Below are 23668 nucleotides of genomic sequence, written 5' to 3'. Positions count from 1 at the left end.
GCGCATGCCCAGTGGAGGCGCTCCGCCCAGCGCGCCGTGCGCGGCCCCGCTGGCCCCGGAAGTGCTCCGGCCGCTGGGTTGACACGTCGCAGGGGCCGCGGTGGCGGGTGTGGGGCCGGGCCCGGAGGGGCTGCAGGTGGGTCCGTCCGTCCGTCCCTCCCTTCCTCTGTCCGTCCGGGCCCGCGTCTCCCGTTCCCGACGAGGAGGAGAGGGGCTGGGGCGGCAGGCGAGGCGCTGGGGCAGCGCGCGGCGCGGCTGCGGTCGGCCTGAGGGAGAGGGCGGCGGGGAGGGGAACTCCCGAAAGGGCCTCGGTGCTTTCGGGAGCTCACGGCGGCCCTGAGGGAGGGAGAGAGGGAGGGAGGCAGGCAGGGAGGCTCACCGGCCAGGTTTGGAGACCCGAGCAAAGCTGGCCGTTCTCTTACAGATAACTGGCGATGTCTGGGTTTGACAGCTTCAACACAGACTTCTTCCAGACGAGTTACAGTATTGATGACCAGACACAGGCCTACGACTACAGTGGGAGACCGTACAGCAAGTAACTTGCGCATGCCTTTCGAACTTGTGTAACGCGTGTCTTGTGTCAAGCCATTCAGTCACGCTTCTTTAGCGACCAAGCCCGAGTTAAGATACTTCTGGGATAGTCTGTTTATTCAGAAAAGGATTGGCATTTCAGCCAGCTACTGTTGCCTGTAATTGAATTCCTGTTGCTCTGTTTTATGAAGGGCATAACTTACATTCCATAAATGGAGATGTAAAGCAGTTGTATGTTGAATACTCTCCTTTCTACGTTGTAAGGCAAAGATTAGGAAATTGAAAGAGAGATTGTATGAGTAGTCTTAATTATATGAACAGTCTTCACATCTTTGGGAAAAGAAATACCATTGTTCTGTAAGTGCATCTTGAGATACTCGGGGAGAAAAAAATTAGCTATGGTGTCAACATAAATGAGCCTGCGATGTCAGTGGTGATTCCTAGGCTTTAGTAGGAAAGCGTGGTGGATGTTTCTAGGTCAGGGGAGCTCTTAGGAGTCCTGTGTGAATATCCGGTCTCAGGCTGAGCGTTTTGGTCAGTTACGTGACCTGTGTAATCCCTGCAATAGATGGAGCTGGTCCATGCCTGTTTGCATCCTGAAAAGGGTTACTGTGTTCTGACGAGGCTGAACTCTGCTAACACAAGGAAAGAAAGGAGAAGGAATTCTGGGTTTTCATTCTTTATATTAGTATTTTTTAAATATTTTCGAGACATTTAATGAAATCTCTGTAGTGAGACTTGGAAATAGTGGCAAGAACAACTCAGGAGTTTGTTTAGGAACAGGAGATAGCTTTGATTAGTTTTTTGTTTTTGTTTTTTTTTTTAAGTTAGCAATGTATATTTTTATATATATAAAATCTATAATAGAAAGTATTCCAAAGACAGTATAAATTGAATTGTTAGTAAATAATTGAGAATATGTGAAATAGAAAATGGAAAATCACCTTTTTTTTTTTTTTTCCCCTGCATCATGTCCTGTAGGTAGATGTCATAATCTGTTTAGTATCTGTATCATAACTCCTTCTTACATGTCATAATGCTACTTGATACACATGGTGCCTAAGTGAAGAGGAAAACAAACTCATTTTTTTTAAAATATGGTGGGGACCAAAAGTGATAGTTTGAGCGACTTCGTTTTCTAATAGTGAGTTTGCAAATAAGCATTCTAAATAGCAAATTAATGCTGGCATCAAATGAGATGTCAGTAGTAATTAATGGACAATATTTAAATAAGTTTCACATGTAAAATTTTCCTACTCTTTTACAGGTCTACAGCCTGTAGTAGTAATTCAGTCAATGGATAACACTCACTTCTCCAGGCCTCTGACTTAAAAACAAAAAGCAATACTAGCACATATAGCAAGAATTATCTTGTAGCTTAACAGTATTGTTTATAAGGGTTTGAATTGATGGATGTGGCTATATGCCTAAAAGGCCTGGATCTGAGTAGGACATCATCTACTGTGACTTTTTAAAAAAGAAGAAATAAGGATTGTTTGCTGTGACTTATTTAATGAAAATAAGCATTGCTTTTGCAGGGAGGTGTTTAAAGTAAAATCCTGTATCTGTCCATAATGCAATGTCATTCTTTGTAGGCAGTATGGAGGCTATGAATACTCTCAACAAAGTGGATTTGTCCCTCCCGACATGATGCAGCAGCAGCAGCCTTACACAGGGCAGATTTACCAGCCAACACAGACATATGCTCCAACTTCAGCACAGTCTTTTTATGGAAGTAATTTTGAGGATGAGCCTCCTCTATTAGAAGGTATAACTTATGCTTTATGGCCAAAATCCAAAACTCCTCCCAATTTGGGGATAAGTTGAGTAACAGGGTGTGTATTCCCTACTTCTGAAAGTGCACAGTTGATTTGAAATTCTTACTAATTTTTTTTTATTTATCTGTATTTTGTTATATGAAATACATGTTCTTGTGTGAACTTCTGCAGTTTTAGAATTGTGCTTTATTACTTCATACCAGCTGTTCTGTGGAAGACATAATTAATTAAAGGGATAACCTGACTTCATACAGCTCTCATGACAAAACACTTACTGTTTCTGTTGTTGCAAATAAAACTTGCCCACTTTTCGTAAAATAGATCGATGCAGTTAGTTTCAGTTGATTCTTTGGTTAGAACTGAAATCTTTCATTGCTGAAGAGGAATGCTAAACACTGCAGAAATTCCTATGTAGAATATAGCCTGTGCAGAATGCCAGAACGGATGTGTAGTTAGTCTCTGGATTGATAGTTTCAGTTTCCAGCTTATATCCATCATTGTTCAGTACCAAACAACTAAAGACACCCTTACTGCTACTGTTTAGATAGGTATTCATGATGCCTATCACCTATACCTATTCATGATACCTTCCACCCTGCTGTGCTTTTTTTGCATTCTTAAAGAAAAACTGTTTTGTTTACATAGATGAATCCCAGGGCCTGAGGTGGGCAAATAGTAACTGCATTCATAGCTAGGTTTTCATGCACAACTGTGGTCAAACTGTATGGATGGAGACTTGAAATCATATCTAGCTGGAGGGGGCTGTGAAACTCCCTTGCCGTGAGACACTGAGTGTTAAAAGGGGTGGGTGGGTTTTTTAGTGGACTCAGTGGCTGGTTTATGAAAGAGAAATCCACTGAGGGTAATTAAGTACAGACAAACTACTTTGAATTAGAAATCCTTGAGCCACCAGTCATTGGAAGCTTGGGGAGTCTGCATGTTCTGTGCTTATACTCTGTTGTACATATCTGCTTTTGGCCGCTTACAGGGACAGGGTACTGGGCTAAATGAACTTTTGGGCTGACCCAGAACACTGTGCTTATGCTCTTATCTGGTCCTTTAGAAAACACCTTTTCTGAGCATTTGAGACCTGGGATCTGTGGAGGCAGCACACTTAGCAGCTTGAGGAAAGATGGAATGACTCAATTCTCTGGATCTGCATAGGATGTTATCTGGAGATTTAAAAGTGGAGAGGCAGGGAAAACTAAGAGTTAAGTAAATGGGTGTGACAGGAAGGGAAAATATGAAATAAATATGCATAATTCTTTTCATGTAATTTGTAGAATTGGGGATCAATTTTGACCACATCTGGCAGAAGACGCTAACGGTTCTCCACCCATTAAAAGTAGCAGATGGCAGCATCATGAATGAGACTGATTTGGCTGGACCAATGGTCTTCTGTCTAGCTTTTGGAGCCACATTATTACTGGTAAGATACTGATTGCAAAATATTACTGTTTGTGCATTAATATTCTTGGAAACACTGGGGGGAAAAAGCCAAGCTACCTATAGGTTTATTGCAAGTGACTTCTTGGCATGGAGGCCAAAAAAAGCACATCCAGACCAAGAATTTGTAGCTGTATACATGGAAGAGGGGCTGGGGCTTCACACATCACTGATTGAAATTAATGGGTTCACTATGACTTTACTTCAGTGGAGTTTGAATCTAAGTCTTCGTGCTTGGTTTTTGCACTGCAATTATTTCAATGTAATTGATGTTTCTTTTCATACTTTGCTTTTGAGGAATATGACTCTCTTTTGTCACAGGAATGGGTGTGACCCATGTTCTCAGATTTTTACCTGTTTGGGTTTTTTTATAGATTGAGATATTTTACTTTCAGAATCATACCTTGGATTTTTGCAGCATCTCTGTTATCTTCCATCTTACCAGGAATCAGAACATTAATGGACACATTAAATATTTGAATATTTATTTCGTTTCTTCATTTAGGAGTTTCTTTTTTTTTTTTTAACTCTTATTGTGTTTAATACTTGAGTCTATTTCTCTGATTTGTTTCATTGTATTTCTTTGTTCCATACTCTTTATTCATTGTTCTTTACTGATATTCAAGTGGCAAGGAGACTCAAAATTCATGTGTAAAAAGTGATTTCGTAAGTACTGATGTATTAGGCATGGCTTTCACTATCAAGAGTCAGTCTGGTAAAACACTTCTAAAGCAAACCTGTTTTCAAATTGTTTATACTTCTTAATACGTCAGCAGCTGTTGAAGCCTGGTGGTTTATTTAGTTGAGCTTAATTGAAATAAGATTTTGCTTTAATGACTCAAAAGCCTCAATTACGAAATGACAGAGTAGCAGCAAACAGCCTTCCTTGTCACTGAAAGCGTCAATATTTTTAATCAGGTTTTTTTTCCCCTCTTTTTTTGCCTTCAGGCACTGCATTTAATTTTTGCCTAAAATTTCCCATTGCTGTGACACTTAGAACAGTGTTTTGGTACCAAGGGCACTTTAAGCCTACTTTAATAAGTAACCTTTATTTATGGAAACTAGGCCAGTAGAATTAATGAACATGTTTATAATAGATATATTTGAATGTTCTTTTCCTAAGAAATTATCACTTTTTCCTATGTGCTTTTTATTTTTTTTTTAAATACCTTGAGTGTAGTGAGAGGAAACAAGCTTAGCCTAGCAAAAAGATTAAAGCAGATATGATTGCTTTCTATAGCATTTGAGGAAGAAGAGAGCTGGATTATAAATAAACTTAGTTTGGAAGTTGTTGGGGAGAGACAGACCTCGAAGCTACACACCATTGTAGTTTCAGTAACTGCACAGTCCTGTGTTCCTGCAGTGGTGAGCACCGTGCATTTGGGCACATTTTGGTAGATGTTACAAGGGAAGTGTCGATCTCATTGGAAAAACAGATGATGACATAGGATACATACATTTTGAAATAATGCATGCATGCTTTCTGCATACTTGTTAGTAAACAAAGTTCTGATTTTGACTTTTTAAAATTTATGCAAGTTAATTCTGCTGTTCATATACAGTGCTTTACAGCTCAGCTTCAACTGTTTCTGGGAATTTTTTATAATTTATGTTGTGCTATGACTTTATGGAGTCTCACAAATTAAAGGACTTTAGCTCTGGATTTGTCAAGAAGTTCCTGAATAACAATTTTTTGGTCTTTATACACCAGTTCTGTAAAGATTATTATTGCAAGTAATCAATTGGCATGAGAAGTTAGTTGATTAAACCCTGAAGAATTCATAGGCTTTTGCAGCCCAGATCAAAGAATAACGACTCAATCAAAATCTGTTCATCAAGATAGGTGAAGTTAGAATAAATGTGCCTCTTGAGTGCCTGGAATATACATGTGTCTTGAAATTCAGATTGTGGGAAAATACTGCCTGTTGAATTTGAATATAATAATTAGGGTTGGAGGACAATGGGGAGAAAGCTTTCCTTTTCCCTTTGTTTGTGGGAGGCATTACTTGTTCTGGTAACTAACGTGCATTACTCTGCTTGACTTTCAGGCTGGTAAAATTCAGTTTGGTTATGTCTATGGAATAAGTGCAATCGGATGTTTAGGGATGTTTTGTCTCCTGAACTTAATGAGCATGACGGGTGTCTCGTTTGGCTGCGTTGCCAGTGTCCTTGGATACTGTCTTCTTCCTATGATCCTACTTTCCACTTTTGCAATTGTATTTTCGTTGCAGTAAGTACCTAAACTTTATAATTTGGTAAAAGATTCCTCTCCTATGAGATGGTGAAGGAAGTTATTAAAAGGAATTTTCATATTCAGTGATGAAGCTGCATGTAATTTGAATATGACAGGAATTTGTACTAAGTGTAAAAACATAAATATCAACAGTCTTCAGGTGTTTATTTGATGAAAGATAGGTGAATACTGGTTTTATCTGTAAGTCAATTAACAGCTTTTAAATACATAGACTGAAATAACAATATCAAGTTTGTCTTCAGTCAGCTTTGAATCTGACAAATCTTAGTACCTGTAAAGTCTAAAAGTAATTATAATTTAAGATGCATATTTGAATTTGACAAACAGAAGAAAATCAGTGTGATTACTCATAGCTATATGAAATTAGGGACTAGAAAGAAGGAACTTGCTACAGTTAATTTTACTCACTGCTTTTACATTTCACATGCACAAAGTTAATTTTGGGGTTGTTTTATGCTGTCATAATTGAATAACATCATTCTGAAGTCTTTACTGGAACTATTTCATTTAAAAAGTCAAAGATAAAAGCTGGAATTCATCTCAGAGTCTGTAAAAGGTGTTAGGAGGAGTCCAGTTACGACTCCTATAAGCATATATTCTTACAAGTCTTACATGATTTCTCTTTTTATTTCTGTGTTTGCAGGGGAATGATGGGGATTATTCTCACAGCTGGGATTATTGGCTGGTGCAGCTTTTCTGCTTCCAAAATCTTTATTTCTGCCTTAGCAATGGAAGGACAACAACTTCTAGTAGCATACCCTTGTGCTTTATTGTATGGAGTCTTTGCTCTCATTTCTGTGTTTTGAATAGACTGTCCAAACTGTTGGACTCCAGTGGGCCAAAATGAAAACATCAACTTGGAACATTTAGTTGGACCAGAAGCAGCTGCAAACAACTGTATAGTGTTGCTATCGCAAAACCTAGACCTGTTTTGAATCATCTGGAACAATGAAAACAAGTATCTTGTGTTGACTTTTTTAGGACTTTGAATACTGTTTTCAATTGACCTGAGGTGTCTATAGCTTTACTAAGTGTTCATGCTTATCAAGTTAATGTAATTTCTTTCCCATTCCTATATCTTTAGAAAAGTAACTTTTGGTTGTTTATTTGAGGGTTGTGTTTTTTGTTTGTTTGGGGGGTGGGTGGGGTTTTGTTTGTTTGTTTGTTTGTGTTTGGGTTTTGTTGGGGGGTTTTTTGGGGGGTTGGTTTTTTGTTTTTTTTTTTAGGGGAGTGAGGGAGGGAGAAGGGTTGCAGTTATAAATTGATAGATTTTTTTATCCGAAAACGTTAACAGAACTGCAGATGCCATAGATTTGGGGTACTCTTTGAATAAATCTGCAGTAATATGGAACCCATTTCCTGTCCCCTCTTACCAAAAGCAAAATGCACAAATGAACACAAGCAATTAGAGAATTTTCTGTATTTTAACAAATATACTCTTAAGCTCTTTGGTCTCATTTATTTGTTCATTTGATGTGATAGTATTTCAGGATTTAAGATACTTAAATTATGAATTAGAAAACAGATGCTTAAAAGTTAAAGGGATCTGTAATTCTGTCACACTTGAAATAGGAATACATTTGGATGTCTAAGTAGCTATATGTTAACTTGGATTTCTGAAAATGACTTCAACTAGAGTTTCTTTTCCTAATGGTGCACATACTAGTAGATGAAGAGTAATCTCTTTTGCAGTACTTCCAAGAAAAACACCATTTTGAAAATGTTATGCTTGTCAGTATTGTAGTTACTGTAAAATAATTTAAGGCATATTGATTAAATTTTCCTTAAATTTTGAAAAAGGTGTTTGATTTTTCTAATTTTTCTTTTTTAATGGAGTTCAGTTACTAAAATAGAAAATTCAATATTGAAGCAAAATCATATTTAAAATTGTATTCAGTTAGTGGATTTGATACTTGCTTCAGTCACAAATACTTAATCTTACATGAGAAGTATAATCTAGTTTGTGATGTAAGACTTCTTGTGACTAACAAGTGTGAGAAGTGGGAAAGTAAAAATGGTTGTTCTTCATGTAAGCACTTGCTAATTCTTAAGCAAGAAGAGGATGCAGACATATTTTAACTCATACTGAGGAGGGGAGGTTACTTACGTAGGTAGTAACTCCCTGCCCCTGCCTTGGAAATGAAAAAGCTCTAACAAAGTGGTAGATTATAACTACCGTTTCTTCATCGATTTAATCCAAGGGATTTCATTTTGGTGAATTTACCACAGGTGTTAGTCTGATGTTCATCTGTCATGTCCATGGAGTGATCTATTTGTAGACTTCAGGAGTTGAATCACTGGTCAGACGTGTTACATTAACACCTTCTGGTAAGACTCAATGTGTGAATGCATCTTCAAAGAAAAGCTTTCATCTTACTGATACATGAATGAATAATTTCAAAGGCTCAGCACGCATTTTTGTTCACTCTTCCCTTAATTCTGCACGTTCTCCTAAAAATACTTTCCTAGTGCCACTAGAAGTTACTGACAAGGTCATTCTTTGTTGGCCAGAGCCAGCTTTTGCTTGTGTCACTGGGAGTTGTGGGAAGTGTCATATGAGTGTAAAGCCATTAGGAACCAAACACTGATACACAAAACCATTCTGACTTGCGTTCTATACTGTTACAATGAATTTTGAAAGACATACACGTAAGAAACTTCAGTTTCCTTCCAGAAGCCAATTCAAGAGCCCAGATAATTTTCTACTTTGATATGTTATTACAATTTATACTAAGTAAAAGTGGTGGGTCGATTTTATTTAACAAAATGTTTTACTTTGCACTTTGGAGTTCTGATTTCTTTGGATTAGTAGACCACATGTGCCCTGGTGCACAAAGTTCTTACTCCGTTTAATGAAGAACATTACCTGCTGATAGAGCATGATGTCCTGTATTTGTGCAAATAAATTACAGTGATTACCTTTACTAATGAGGCCTAATTAAATACAGAATTGTTCTAGTAAGTATAAAAGCTCGCATACTTTCTTGAGCACATCAGGTTCTAATACTCAAATATTGTATTTTTCTGAAGCGGGCTGATTAAGCTTACCTTGCATATACTGATGTGGTTCATTTCTTAAAGCTTGCACTGATTCTGTAGATAGCTTCCAGGGTGATTACTTATGTGTTAAACTGTTAGAAATAACCTTTTGTCTCACCATAGCATGAGCAAACTAAATGCAGATGAAAAATGTTAAAATTAGCTTGTCTCAGTATAGCACTGGTAATACAGCTGCTGAGTTTGGAAAGACCATATGAAAAGATTTATTTAGACATATATGTTCACAGCATCCTTGCTCTGACAGCAGAGGATACTACATGCTCTACTCGAGCAGTGAGGTTTGACCAGTGAGTTTCAGGAGCATATTGTGTTCTTCAGCTCACATTGTGGAGAATTGATCAGTGAATTGCTAACTGGTCTCTTGGGGCAGGAGAGAAGCGGATGGGAGTAGGAGGTCAAACACTTCAATTCATAGAGGACTTTATAAAAACAGAATGTTATGTCTAGACTGGTAGTCTTAAATATCCCAAATTTCTGGTACATTAATTAATGTGATTCCACTGACTGTGTTTATTGCCTTTCCAAATTCAATTCCATTGATTTTCTGTAATAATGTTTTGTCCTAGATCTTGCTTCAATTTTAGTTACATTTCAGACAATTTAATCTTGCCATCACATAGAATGACAAGATTGTATGCTGTAATTCTTTACTCCCACATGTGCATTTCATATTTAGTAGGACTTTTTTTTTTCCTTTTACTTTCTAAATCTGACCTCTCCCCCACAGTCTGTTAACATCAGTATTCTCATCTAGTTTTCAGATGAAATACTAACATTACTTGCTTCCATCCTGCGTTGTCTCTTGATGTGTTCATGTAACCCAGCTTAAAGCATTCAAATATGAATGCTAGTGTTGCTTTTTTTAAAACCACTTTTGTTATCGCACCCAATCTTGAAATTACTTCCTATTCTACAAAAGTTAAAAGTTTCCCAGTTTGTCCATTTTTCGTCCCAGTTTGTCAATGTTTTGAGAGTGACTCTGTTTTTTCAGGTTACTTGTTTTGCTATGAGGCAGCTGGGGACTGCAGTTCAGTTTGTTTCTTAGGCAGTATTTCAGTAAGTATCAACAAATTACAAGGCATGTCCTTTACTAAAAAGCATGGATTTTCTGTGCTCTTATGCCTTTCATCTGTGCACTGGTGTTGGCATCTGTTCTTGAGGGGCTGTTACTTGTTCAGTGACGGATGAATACCATCAGAAGCCAGAGAGAACAGGGACTGATTTGATATTTTGTGTGAAGCCAGATGTTCCTCCATCCTCGTGGCTGGAGAGGAGCATCCTGGATTTGTGTGGGGAGCACCAACAGCACTGTGCAGCAGCATCGCTAGTGCTTTGCACTGCCATCTCTCCAGAATGATTACCTCATTTCCATGGAGCTGAGCGGTCCAGACTGGGTCACTGTAGAGGCCTTTCATCTGGGTCCGTAGTAAGAAGCTGGAATACCCTTAGGCTTGTCTCCAGGTATGGGCACCAGGATGTTTTCACTGGATAAGCTGTGCATGAAGGAACCGGGACTCTCACTCCTCTAGGGACCGACGGTTGCAGTTGGGCACATGCTTCGTGGTGGGAAGGCTGGGCTGGGTCACAGCCCGAGAGCGGGCAGTGGGCGTGAGTCGCTCACTAATGCACTAACAGTGCATTAGTTTGTATCAATACCATTGCTTAAAAGTTTGCTAATGTTTTTAGGAACAACATTAGCTAAAACAACAGCCAGCGCTTTGGGGTGTAACATGTTACACCACAGAAGCAGGGTTCGCAAAAGAGAGAGCATCTTTTCACTATGCCAGTTGATTTACCTGAACAAGCTTTCAGTCTCTGTGTTTTCACTGAGATGCCTTAGAGTGTCTGCTGTTAATGTTACATGCTGCATCTTAACAAAAAATGGAGGGACTGGGGCTTGCTGTTTCCTGCTTCTCCACTGGGTGGGCCTGCAGCATACCTCATGTGCTACAACACGTCTGCTGTACTACTATATATCTGCTGTACTACTATATATCTGCTGTACTACTATATATCTGCTGTACTGCAATGCTTCTGACGTAGGGTAAGGCAGGACTCAGGGCTGGCACAGCTCAGCATTGGGAAGACTTTCCCCTCCTTCTCCCCTCCTTGCTTGTCTCCCACAACATCAGTAGCACTTACATTCCCAGGTAGTCAAACCGCTAATGTTGTCATGCTGGGTTTCTGTTCCCTGTCATGGGCAAGGGATTCAGTTCAGTCGTGGCCCGTCAAATTAGCAGAGGCGATGTGTGCTGGGTAGCCCTCCTGGCAATAGGAAACGTTTGTTACATCTCATTCTTTGTATAAAGCTGTAATATTTCTGACCAGCTTTTATTTTTGCATTACCAGCAAGTCTCTTCGTTTTCTGTATGTGGTCCATAAACACATAAAATTATTTTTCTCTGGGTAATTCACTGCCTTTCCAACCATTGGGTGATACAGACAGGCAAGCTCTTCCCTAGTGTGGATCACGTTGTGTTGTAGCACTGTCTCGCTACCTTTTGTCCCTGTAAGTGGACACATCCTTCCTTTGCTATACTTTTAAATTTAGTTAAATAGCATCCCTCTCAGAACTAAACAATTTATTTACACGATCTATGGGATTAGAAGAGTTTTTAAAGTATTTTTTTGTCGTTTGGGAGTTGCAAGCCCTAATACATTAAGATGTGAGGACCTCAGATTATTTATTGTGGTTATCCTTGAGCGTTCTGTGAGATGGGGAGGTTCTGTTGTCCTGTTTTGTAGATGAGGAATGGAGTCAGATGTATGTAATTTGTGTAAGTCCTGCTACATTTGACCATCTTTATCCCAGCAAAACATAATGGGGTATTTCTCCAGGGGGGAATTCTCAGTCCAGCTCTCTGGGACACAGTTTGAAAGTGGGAGGAGGCTTTGTAATTGGAAAGTCCGTCGATTGTGTTTGCCAGCTTTGTGCTTTCCTAATCAAAGCCAGCAGGCCATTAGCCAAACAGCAGTCCATGCTTTGGGAAGGACTGCAAGCATTGTGCTCTTAAGGGCATTTTTTTTTCTCCTTCTACTTCTTTGCTTTATTGCAGGAAGTACTGACATTAGAAAAGCAAGGACTCTCTGGTCCTTATCGGGAATGGTGAAGTGGAAGATTGCCTAAAATTAGACACTCATCCTGGAATAGGCCTCTCTCAAAAATTGTACTGTAATTACGTATCTTTAGGAAGAAGGGCGTTGCTCTGTTTCTGTACACACTAAACACCACATCATTCTTGGAATTACAATGCTCTTACCATACATATTTCTATTCATTTTTTCTCAAAATTCTTGCTTTTCTGCTGTTAGCATAGGAAAATCTAATGTTCTTGGATACCTGCCTTACCTACTGATCTACCCAACCTATTGGCTTTTCAGACACGGAATTTGCGTCCACTTCCATGCAGGAGCTGAAGCTAAAGGTAAGAAGCATTTTGTGCTTCCGTTGGAAGGACGGCCCCAGTTCCCACGAGCCTGTCTCTGTCCTGCACGCGGCCACTGCAGTGACATGAAGTTACCATCGGGCTTTGAACCAGACCTTGCCAAAGGCACTCTTTACCTACCTGTGTTTTCTCAAGTCTGCAGAATAATGATTTACTGCTAAAGAGGAGTCAGGAAAATTCCCTCTAGACTGCCTGTTCCCCGGCACAAAGTGTTAGGTAGCTCCTGCGGCACGGGGTGTGTTTTCCCCTTCGTGAATGTGTGGTTTGCATCTCATGTTGGTAAATGCATTACAGGAGGACATTTCACCTCTCGGACCTGCACAGGGTTTCCTCCCACGCAGCTAGTCCACCAGTAAGTCTGTCAGAAGGAGGTCACTAGAGATGCAGAGTTTAATGGTCCAGCTGAGTGCTAGTCCCATAACTTTTTGGCAGAGTCTTTCCAGGCCCATTGGCAGCAAGCACCAGTGAAGGCTTATCTTCAGCAGTTTTTATGAATCTAAACTCAAGGCCATTTGGGCCTCAGGGTAAAATCCAGACGTTCCTGCTTGGGGTGTGATTTATCCCACTCTGGTGGGTGCCAGCTTCTCTGTTCTTTTTCAGGCAGAATTCCCATTTAGCTCAACAGGAGACTTAGCTGAATCAACAAGATGAATATTTGACCAATAATTATGTCAGGCAACTCTGGACAAATATCCTCATTTACAAATAAACCTGACAGGCTAGGGCAGTTGGCTAGTACCTCCACTCCAGTCAACGTCAGGCCCAAGTGATGCCCAGCCTCCCGAGCCTGCTCTTGGACTAGCTGCGTCCACAGAGAAAAGAATTTCAGTGTTGATAGATCGATGCCAGCTCCTTACCTCAGAAATGTACAGAGTCTGAAAAGTATGTGCATAGAGGCCTTTTGTTTTAGTGAAGGATACAATCTGCAGAAGTGAAAATCCATCTTAAAAACTTACTGTATTAACCTGTTCATGTTCAATTACCCAAGAAAATTGAAGGTCATATTGTCCTCATACTATCAAGACAAACACTAAATACTCACGACAGCTTATGGAGGATTTTAATGAGTTCAGTGCCTTTTTCTCTCTTTATGTAATCTTCACTTTATTAATATGAGTCAATCTTCTCATTGTTTTAGTGGCCAGTTCAAATGTTAATTGTCAATATGGAAGATAATCTGGCATCTTGGCAAGGCTTGTGCTGGTAGTGTGGCTGCTTTATTGAATCACAGATAGAAACATTTAAATTCAGGATGATTTTCTCATTCCAGTGTTTTGTCCCAGTTAAAAATTACTGGTTCAGACAAGGTTAGGAGAGCTAAGGAATGCAGTGTCTGCACTTAACTAATGCCAGCAGCAGATGTCACATTACTTGCCCCTCTGCTTTCTTACAGATTCATTTAGCCAAAATCTGCCAGATACCCATTTGGTTTATTTTAAAAGCCCTGAGCCAGCAAGGTACAGGATTACCTTTAATCATTTTATGTGGGATTTGAGAAATTTTGACATTCCCCTTGAGGATACAAAGAGTGGGTTTTATCTTTTGGAATAGAGTGTTCCAGGAAAGTCAGATGGGGTTCTCTGCACAGCAGATACACCGTGAAACCACAGACTTCTGGCCAGCTTGTCACTGTCTCATCGCACTCAGCGGAAGATCAGTCTAGTGGCCACACTCATGGATGCAGATCTTCTGAAGTGAGGCCTCAAAACCGATCTCCGAAAATCATATGGATGCCCCATTTCATCACCCTCCTGTGAGCACTTAGTTTGGTTCCCTGGGGGAAGCCCCTTCCTCCGGGCCCCCCGTTACGGGGCTGGGGTGGGCACAGGGAGTCAGTGGTGAAGCCCCATTTCTCCACCATGGGCAAGCAGGCAGGACCCACTCCGTAGGGCTGAACGCAGAGCCCTCCGCTGTCACGCCAGTTTTCTAATGCTGCCTGTTGGATTAACGCCCGTGCTTTGTTCCCTTGGCCACCTCCGTGGCTGCCTCTCCAGTGCCCCGCGTGAAGGTTGCCTATTCCCACGTCCTCCTCTGCTCTCGGCTGTAGAAGGTCAGTCTGGATGGGACCCAGAGAAGTCCATCACCTCGTGTAAAGGCAAGATTATCTCATTTCTGACAGATACGTCTGACCTGTCCTTTAAAACTCCAGCTGGAGGGAAATGGCACAATCTCCCTTGAACACCTTGTCAGTGCTTTGCTAACTTTATGATTAGAAAATGGTTCATGATGTCAGGCTTATTTCTTCCTATTTCTTCCTCCCTTTAATGCACTTTATTATTACTATTCTAGCCACAATAGACATGAAAGACAGCTTATTCTCTTCCTTTTGGCAGCAGCCTCTTACATAATGGTGAACTCGTTCTAATTTCCCCTGTCATTCTTCTCTTTCTTGAAAAAAAAATGTTTGACTATCCACTGCAAGCCCCAAATTCTTTTCTACAGAAATGCTACTGAGCCCATGGTTGCCCATCTTGTTTATAGGCATTGACATTTCTTCTTTAAAATAGCATTGTGCACTGTACTGAATTCCATCTGAAAAATTCAGATAATTTCTCCAATTTATGTAGATCAATTTGAACTCTAATCCCATCTCCAAAGTGATTGCAATGCCTTCCACTTTGTTATCATCTTTAAATTTCATCCCCAAGTTGATTAAAATAGTCACTAGTGCAGACTGAGGGTGGGGTATATCACCTGCATTTAATAGTGATGCAGTCATAAATTTGTGCTCACAGTTCAATCTTTACAGTAAACCTTTCTGACCTGTGTTACTTGTAAATCACGATATCCCAGCTGCTGCTTCCCTGTCTTTAATAAGACCAGTTACTTGTGAAAGAAGGTAACTAGGTTTGCCTAACCTGCTTTGTCCCTTTTGTCCCTTTCAATCCCATATTTGCTGTTTCTTGTCACCTCATTTTCTTCTATGTATTTACAGACTGATTCCTTTAATTATTTTCCAGCCTCCTTATATGCATTAACGTTTGTTCCTCAGGTCCTGCTGTTAAAAAGTGCTTTATTTGTCCCTCCATAACTACAGCGTTTGTGGCCCCATCCCCGCACTTGCTGCATGCGTTCTCAAGATGGTTGCAGGTGGCTGAGCAATTGCTCTGTCCAGTTCCCTGAGAATCCTCTAGTACCATTTAATAAGCCTCCATGGACACAACAATTTACAGAAATAGTCTAAACCTTTTAAGGGTGTAAGCATTTGGTCACAGCCGGTGTTTTGGTGAGGGCTCACATAAAAAGGGCATGTTAACCTCCTTACCATCGTGCAGCACTTGCTTTCCTTCCCTGTTAAGTAATGGTCATGTACTTTGCTTTTACTTTTTGTTCTAATGTATTAATAGAAACTGTTGTAAGTCTTGTTTGCACCTTTGTTTATTGGTCACTTATTACTCTTCCTTTTACCTCAGCATAGGCTGCTTATTTTTTCATCATCTTTACTAGAAGAATATGCATCAAATTTTCTTTGATGGCCTCATTTACTGTCATCATCCATTGAGATCTTATTTAGAGAAGAAGCTGAAATAATCAGCCTAGCACTCTGTATTTTAACTTTCTCAATGCCTTTTAGACATACAATTTCACCACTGAATATTTTGGGTCTACTTCAGTCTTTAAATACATGCAAAATGGTGGCTTTGAGTGCTTTTGGATTACGCAACACATGAGAAGAGGGTCCTTATTTCACTTTGAATTGTTGTTTGTTTGGAGTAATATTTGCGCAATCCTCTGCAAATCAGGTCACTGGTTTTAGCAGCCAGCCTTGAGTTAAACAAATCTGGGAATTAAGTGGCCTGAGTTCAGTTAACTGTAAAATGGGTTTGCTAATTCTGGAGCTGCAGCAATCTGCGGAGGAGTATGGTGGGGTTGTTTGAAGGCAGACTGAAATAGCAGAAGCAAAACAGAACAATGTCATTTTTAACGACAGCTAAAGGTAAGCACTGTGCTATGAGTGGAATCTGCTTGTGCAAGTTCTCAATCTGGTGCTTTTCCCATAAAAAAACGTGTGCTTCAGTAAAACAATTAAATAATTTAATTGCATTTTATTTGAATAAAAGCCACAGCAGTTGTATTGTTCTTAAAAGCTAAAGAATGAAAAGGGATCTGTGAATGTAATCTTACATGGAAAAAGAATGCCCTGAGCATGGATTTCAGTAGCAATGATTCAGTAACAAGAACATCTGCTTGATTAGCTGCAATTGGCTTTAATGTTTTCTCTGGGTATTTTATACTCTCCTGGAATTCTTATAATCTAAATCCTTTTATCCAAACTAGATGTATTTAACTATCATGTAATAGTAGGTTTGTTCTGGAGGTTGAGAATTCACAGTTCTATATGTCAGTAACAACTTTCTGAGAGACACAGATGTTTCATGTTAACTTAATTTCAGTATCTTTTAAACTGAATGCATTTATTTATTCACATGTTTACACAATCAAGATAATTCTGATGCCATGGGGTAGTTTATTTCTGTTCATTTATTTATTGTTTAAATAACATTGCCAGCTTTAAATATCAAGGTTTGTGTGGGGTGTTTTGTCGGTTTTTTTTTAATTGAACAGGCCTCTCTCAGTTGCTAATCTCTGGCGATTTCACTGTCATATCTGAATAAAGTATCAGAATTAAATTTTAAATATGCATATTGACAAAAGACAAGAATATCATAATTATAAATGATTGATTGGTCCAAGCCCACATCATTGGATTAATTCTTCACTCCTTCGCACCACTGTTAATTTGGAATAAATTTGCAGTAATCAAGGGATCTTAACTTGGGTGCTAAGTATAAAGATCTTAATGTTCTGCCTGAGCTTTAATTAGGCTTAAAAGGCCTAATTCTGCCTCAAATCTATTCTTAATTTTGTTTCAGACTTGGAGTGAGTGTAGAGCTTAAATTTGAAAATGATCCTCCTGTCTACATATTAGCTAGTGATAGTTTTCCCACCCAGTCATTGCTTCCATTAATAGGCTCAAACTTTCACGCAAGGATGCAGGATACAGTGCAGCCGTGCTGATGTGCTGCTATAGCTGCTGAGGTAGTTTTATAGCAGATCACTTAAACATATGCATGGGATTACATTTTCCACATGTTACTCCTATCACTTCTCCTAAGATCTGTTGTGAATATACAGTGATTTATTTAGAGAATGCCAGGAGGGAATAAAGCCACAAAAGGTCTCAGAGCTTCAGAGTGAGGTAAGTAGTGGATTGTAATATATTTAACAAATGATCATGAAAAACACAGGAAAAGAGAGAGGAAAAACACATTCCCTGGCTATGAAGTTGTTTAAATGTAAAAGGCAGGAGCACTGTTCAGTCAGGAGTATTTTCTTGGCTTTTCCCTGCATAAATAAATCATCACAGCGTACATAGTGGACGTGGTGATACGTAGTAAATTCTACCCTGAAAGCCCCTCGCTTCCCGCCCCGTCGCGGTACCGAGCCCTGCACGATGCCTTGGAGCGGGATCCGGGGCGTGATGTGTGCGAGCAGCCCTGGGATGCAGCCGCGGGATGCTCCCGGCTGCATCTGGCCGTCAGCGGGGCTGGGAGCCGAGCGGTGCAGGGGGCTCAGCGGAGCCTGCAGGGAGCTGCACGGCTCGCCCAAAGCGGAGAGCAAGCTGCCTGTTGAGAAACAGCAAGCGTTTCCCTTTCTGTCCGAGTATAGCGGGGTCTGCGGCAGATTTCTGCCTCCTGCCCGCCAGTATCTGCCTGTGGCTATAGACAGGGTGCAGAGGATAAATGGTCAAAAAAAACCCCAAACCAACAACAAAACCCACCCCTTGGTGGTTCTTTGTGCTTTTTGTATTCAGTATCTTTCAGGTAGTTTTACAAGGCATCCAAAATTTTACCTTGTGAAAAAAGAGATTGGTTTAATTGGGGAATACAAAAAGAATAGCAATGCCTTTTCTGTTTGTGTGCAAGCAAATGGCAAAATAACTAATTATTTTTTTTTTTTTAGGTTCCTTTTCTTTGGGATTGGGAAATGGATGACAAAAAAAAGAGCTTGGTTGCCTCCTGGCTTCTGCTACGGCAGAATTGAAACAGTTTTCCTATAAATTACAAGGAAATTTTCCTACAGGCAGAGCTGCAACAGTGACACATTTTAGATTCACATCTAGATCTGGCATGTTTAGCCAGTTGTCACTTATTTTTTGGGCTGGCATGAGCTTTACAGCGAGATACTGGGTCTATAAGCAGACAGGTGTATTCACACAGAAGTCAGCGCTCGCGGAGCGAATTCACGCGATGCAGAGCCTGCTCTGCAGCTCGTCCACGAGCTACAAAACCACCCATCGTTAGTTCTCTCAGCAAAGCCTCGCTAGCAGGGGAAAAACCAAAAGAAACCCAAGCTAAGGAGAGAAACAGAATGTTAACTTGCCATTAAATCGCATGGGGGTTGTGAACGGATTATCTATTGCAGATTACAGATAAGAAGCAGGAGGACAGAACTGGGAGGAGGTGAACAGGCAAAGTTAAAAGTTCTTAAATGCTCAATTATCAATGAAATCTGACTTGGTGTACGTGTGACTTGTGCTCAGATATCATCCTTTATTATCAGCTTTGGCTGCTCATCAGCTCGCCCTTCCAGTCCAAACTGGGAGCACGGTGGCGGGCTCTCCCAGCCCGGCTGGCTCCTGTCAGGACCACCCTGGACCGCCGATGGGGTGCAGGGGTGCAGGAGCCTGTGCTGCCCAGAAGGATGCGGCCGCGGGGGCTGTCGCCTCTCCCGTCTGCTCCCCCCGGTACACGACTTCAGGCAAAACGGAGACTTTGCCCCCAGCTGCACGTGCCCTTTCAATTCTGTCGGACAGGCAGCTGGAGCAACATCTGTCAGCTCTCAGAACATCTGCACTCCTGTAAATACAGGTCTGGCTCTTCTGGTCATACCTGGGGCCCATGAGCACTGTTATTATTAATTTCGCCTTTCGCCTAAGCCTTTCTCCAGGCTGCCTTTGTCTCGGGCTGGGGGTGACCCGTCCTCCCCGTGCGGCCGTGAGCACCCCTGTCAGCAGGAGTGAGGAGCTGTAGTTAAGGTTGTGTGCTGCTGGGTGGAGTGGGGGAGAGAAGGAAGAACTGGCAGGGAGCTACGAAAATAATTATTTCCAATTGAATCACAGAAGCAGTAAAAACCGCTATCAGCCTAACTTCTGTAACTGTTAAGTAGTCATACCAAATATTCCTTCTTATTCTCAAATAATAAATGTTATTAAAATAATTTTTCTCTGTCATGAATTATGTATGAATTAATAATCTATTAAAAATTAACCCATTTTGAGTAGCATGAAAATATTCAAATTAGATTATTTCAGATCATGTTTTTAAAAGCAGGGAAGAATTTCTTATTTTGTTATTAAAATATGTCCTAGCAATACTGCACAGTACCTGCAACTCACAGCCAGAAATAGGTGTCAAGTTGATATGCAAAATATTGTTTTTCAATAGTACAGTAATTCTGCCGCACAATACCTTATTCTTACCCTGGAGTCCAGCTCTGGGTGAGAAAATTAATTTTACTGACCTGGAGAATCTCACCGGCTGAAACTCAGCAGAGTTTAGTACACTGGGGATCCCAATGGACTTCAAATACTGGAGATAAGGAAAAAAAAAAAGTCTTTAAAATCATACAGCTCCTTTCCTTGCCAATGCCAAGCTATTCCTTTCTGTGCATAATCCAGGCTACTTTTAAGCATGCTAATGACTTTCCACTGCATTGCTGAAAGGAGGCGATGCATCCCTAAACAGAGAAGGTATCTTCCTTAAGTTATGCTGAATTCCCCTTTAACCATAGCACTTGAAAGCTTCTTAAATATACATTGGAGAAATACAACAACAGTTCTTGCCTTTCTGCCACAATCTGTAATTAATTGACTTTGGTGATTTGTAGGGATTTTTGCTCCTATTTCTTTGATTGTTTTGTCTGTATAAACGAGTCGGCATGCTCTTTGTGTGTGCAGCATTTTTGAGGAGACACTAGTGTTTTCACGCCGTAAGTAGCTCTGAAGCAGTCACATTCAGCTCTCTCCCAGCTTCTACCTCCAGCACATTTGTTTGCTTGTTTTCACTCTGGATTGCTAAGCAGATGATTGAATAACCGCAGAGGCCATTTCTTGTTCCTTCATTATTTTCAAAGCAAATACAGGCAGAATTCTAGACCCTGGAGAAAATACAGCTAAGCTAAATTTTGAAATTGTAAAGTGCTGGCAGCAGCTAGATAATACTCATTAAAAACATCAAGCTGAAGCTCTGAAACCTCTCTTCAGTTTACACAGTAATTCGGCTGGAAGTATGTTCTATGGGAGTTTTTTCCATGGAAACCTGAAGTGTAATCCCCCAAACAACTCACTTTGCTCTAATGTATATGGGCTTGATGTTTAGATACCACCCGGCTGTGTTAGTCTGGTTGCTATGGTCCTGTTTTCTTTTTCATATAACCTTTGATTAATACACTAACCATCACAACAAACTGGAGGACTGGTATACGAACACGCCATATGGCGCGCGCTGGGTAGAGATGGGCTCGCTAGATGCCGAAACGCCGCTAGTTTCTTCCAAGAAACTCTGGCAGTATAAACAGCCTTGGCCTGCGCTTATATAGTATCTCAATCCCCTCCGCACCGCTGCCAAGATTTCTTAACTGCAGATTTTTTTTCAGCCGTCATCCCCACCCCATCACTCGGTGCTGGAGCCCGCTCACAGCCCCACCGAGTTGCCTGTGATTTGCAGCACATCCAGCTCCAGCCCCTCACAAACCAAGATCAGCATTGCTCGTGACTTGGTGCGGGTGGCTTGTGCAACCCACACGTGGTGGGCTCGGACCCGGGTCATCCAAACCAAAAAGCTGATGTCTTTTCCCAGCTTGGGTCCTTGCAGCTTTTTTCTTTTATCATCGAGTTTCTTTTATTTACAACCTGCAGCTAAGCAAGGTGGCAAATTTTCAGATGATACATCTTGGCAAGAGCGTTGACTTTCAAGCACAGGAGTTATCCATGAATGGAACATTTGATGAAGCTTAGAAAGCCAACAAAGCTTCATGGATTATAATTCTGCTCAGGTTTTCTTCTACAATAAAATACCTTTTCCCTTTTCACCAGTTTCAGCCAATCTGGTTTACAAAGGTGTTGGGTAATTATTATAATTTCTATATCACAGAGGGAGAAATTGTGACATGGAGAAGGGGAAGAGTTTGTCTGGAGGTCACTAAGCAGGCAAAGGAGAACCACGGTCTAGGGCCCTAGTTCTGCTGGGAAAACAAAACCAGAATAAAAGCATACCTTTATGTTTTGCTCATTAACCTATACCATTATCAGCAACTTATCGGCATCATTCTCTGCACCAATGAACTATTTTTAACTGCTATATTTTTATTGCTGTGGTTCTCAATACTTAGTGTTTTTGGCCTTTATTTCAACTCATCTGCTGTGGGATTCGCCTTATCAGATGGATATCTGTAATGCAGATGTAGATATGAGTACATCATTCGAGGCTTTACAGGCAATGGAAAGAAATAGGCTGTATAAGGCACTTTTCTTATCTTAAAAGCAGACTACCATAATAAGTCAGATGAGTCACACCCTTTGACCGTAAAGGCAAGCCAGGGTGACTCAGATGCACACACGAGATCTCGAACTTGCGAGATGAATCCTTCCCAAGGCAGAAGGAGGTATGCAGATCGCTGGTTAGCAAGGCTGGCTCACGTAGAGCATGCGTCCAGCTTTCCTTGCAGGAGGGGATCTCCTGTGCAATATGGCATCTTGCAGTCGAGGGCGAGCAGGAGCCTCATGCTCCGCAGTGAACTAAAAGTTGGGCAGTAACGCCTTGACCCAGTGCTGCTGCTGAATTCAAGCTAACTGCTTGAAAATGCCACGTCCTACAGGTTCATGTGCGCTGGCCACACGCATGAGGGTTTTGACCAGGTCACTGGGGTTTCCCTACACCTCTTGGTGTAAGGCGTGAGCGTGGTCAGAGCAGCCCTGACCTCGAATCTGTATTTCACCCAGGAGAAGTAGCACCAACAATGAACCTTCTTCCCAAAGTCACTCTTCAGCCTTACTTTCTAGCCAAAATATCCTGAAAATTTAACACACAGGATTAACAAAGGAAGGAAGCAGGGCAAATATAATCTGACCTCCAAAGCTGTTGATCGCAGTGGTGAGGGCACTGTTAGAGGCAGCAGGAGGAACGGTAAGAATTTCAGAGCAGCCTTGCAGCAATATTTAGACTCAATCAGCATCCCCTGTCAACAAAACTTGGAACAAGTTATGAACGACCATTTTCATGTGCCACTAGATGGCAATCTGTGTATACCAACTTCTCTTCGCTGCTCTAATGTTCGCTAGCTCATGGAATCTGCTATGGAGGCTGCTGGATACCTTCTCCCGGGAAGTGCCAGCGCTGCCCGGTGGGTGCTAGGGGTGCACGGGCCTCAGGCAGCTGGCCCAAGGAACTGCTCCTGCTAACGACTGGTTCTCTTTTAACTTGATTAGGTTAGTTTTCAGCTGAATCAGTTCCCTGATCTTAGACTTGTGGCAGGACCACACGAACACTGCAGGACGGGACGGGGCAACAAGCCAGAGCATCCTCTTCAGCAGAGTTGGATGACAATGTGGCCCAGCAGATAGTCGAAGTAGCGATGCTATTTTAAGAATACTCACTAATAGGTCAGAGCATAAGGAAAGAAATCCTCACTTTGATCTGTGAATTATCAAAAGCTTCCATTTGCCGTACAGCTTACATTTTTAAAGAAAACTCCATTCTTCTTCCAAAGGAGGTGGTAGGCATTTATTGTTTCTCTACTCCTTTCCTGTTGAATAAAGCTCAGCAACGTTTTCAGATGGCACCAGGTCCTACAAGATCATTGGGTCCCTTGGTTATGGTGTTCTAGGTTTGATTTCAGATCTTGCAACAAATTTTGTCTCATACGGGGAGTGCAGTTCTACAGCACACTCGGGTATTACGTGCACACAGCTTCTCCTCATTCTTTCCGACAGAAGCTAAAAATCCTGTGTAACAATGCTAAAAAAAAAAGGGGGGGGTGGTAGAGGAAGATAATGATTTTTTGGCCAACTGCCACTTCACTTAGCAGGGAAAAGTTAATGGCTGTTCTAGTGACCTCCACAGTTGCTGCATTTAACCAGTTACACTTAATTA

The 23668-nt window shown here is 41.0% G+C and overlaps 1 protein-coding gene across 1 annotated transcript; it reads left to right on the top strand.

Moving 5' to 3' along the window:
- Nucleotides 1–12: 12 nt before the first annotated feature.
- YIPF5 (Yip1 domain family member 5) lies at nt 13–7466 on the top strand. Its single transcript, XM_029998494.1, has 6 exons — nt 13–136; nt 425–535; nt 2127–2299; nt 3593–3738; nt 5804–5985; nt 6653–7466. The coding sequence occupies exons 2-6, from the start codon at nt 435–437 to the stop codon at nt 6813–6815; spliced, it is 765 nt and encodes a 254-aa protein (XP_029854354.1). The 5' UTR covers nt 13–136; nt 425–434; the 3' UTR covers nt 6816–7466.
- Nucleotides 7467–23668: the final 16202 nt, after the last annotated feature.

This window comes from Aquila chrysaetos, chromosome 22 (assembly GCF_900496995.4).
Source record: "Aquila chrysaetos chrysaetos chromosome 22, bAquChr1.4, whole genome shotgun sequence".
In the NCBI taxonomy this organism is placed as follows: Eukaryota; Metazoa; Chordata; class Aves; order Accipitriformes; family Accipitridae; genus Aquila; species Aquila chrysaetos.
Note: the sequence above shows the minus strand (reverse complement) of the source record. Positions and strands in the feature narration are given on the sequence as shown.

What these genes read in the sequence shown, in the direction of transcription:
- YIPF5 (XM_029998494.1), top strand. Translation starts at nt 435, where the DNA reads ATGTCTGGGTTTGACAGCTTCAACACAGACTTCTTCCAGACGAGTTAC. An exon ending in AGTGGGAGACCGTACAGCAA is followed by an intron (nt 536 to 2,126) that starts GTAACTTGCGCA and finishes CATTCTTTGTAG; the next exon opens with GCAGTATGGAGGCTATGAAT. An exon ending in TTGGAGCCACATTATTACTG is followed by an intron (nt 3,739 to 5,803) that starts GTAAGATACTGA and finishes CTTGACTTTCAG; the next exon opens with GCTGGTAAAATTCAGTTTGG.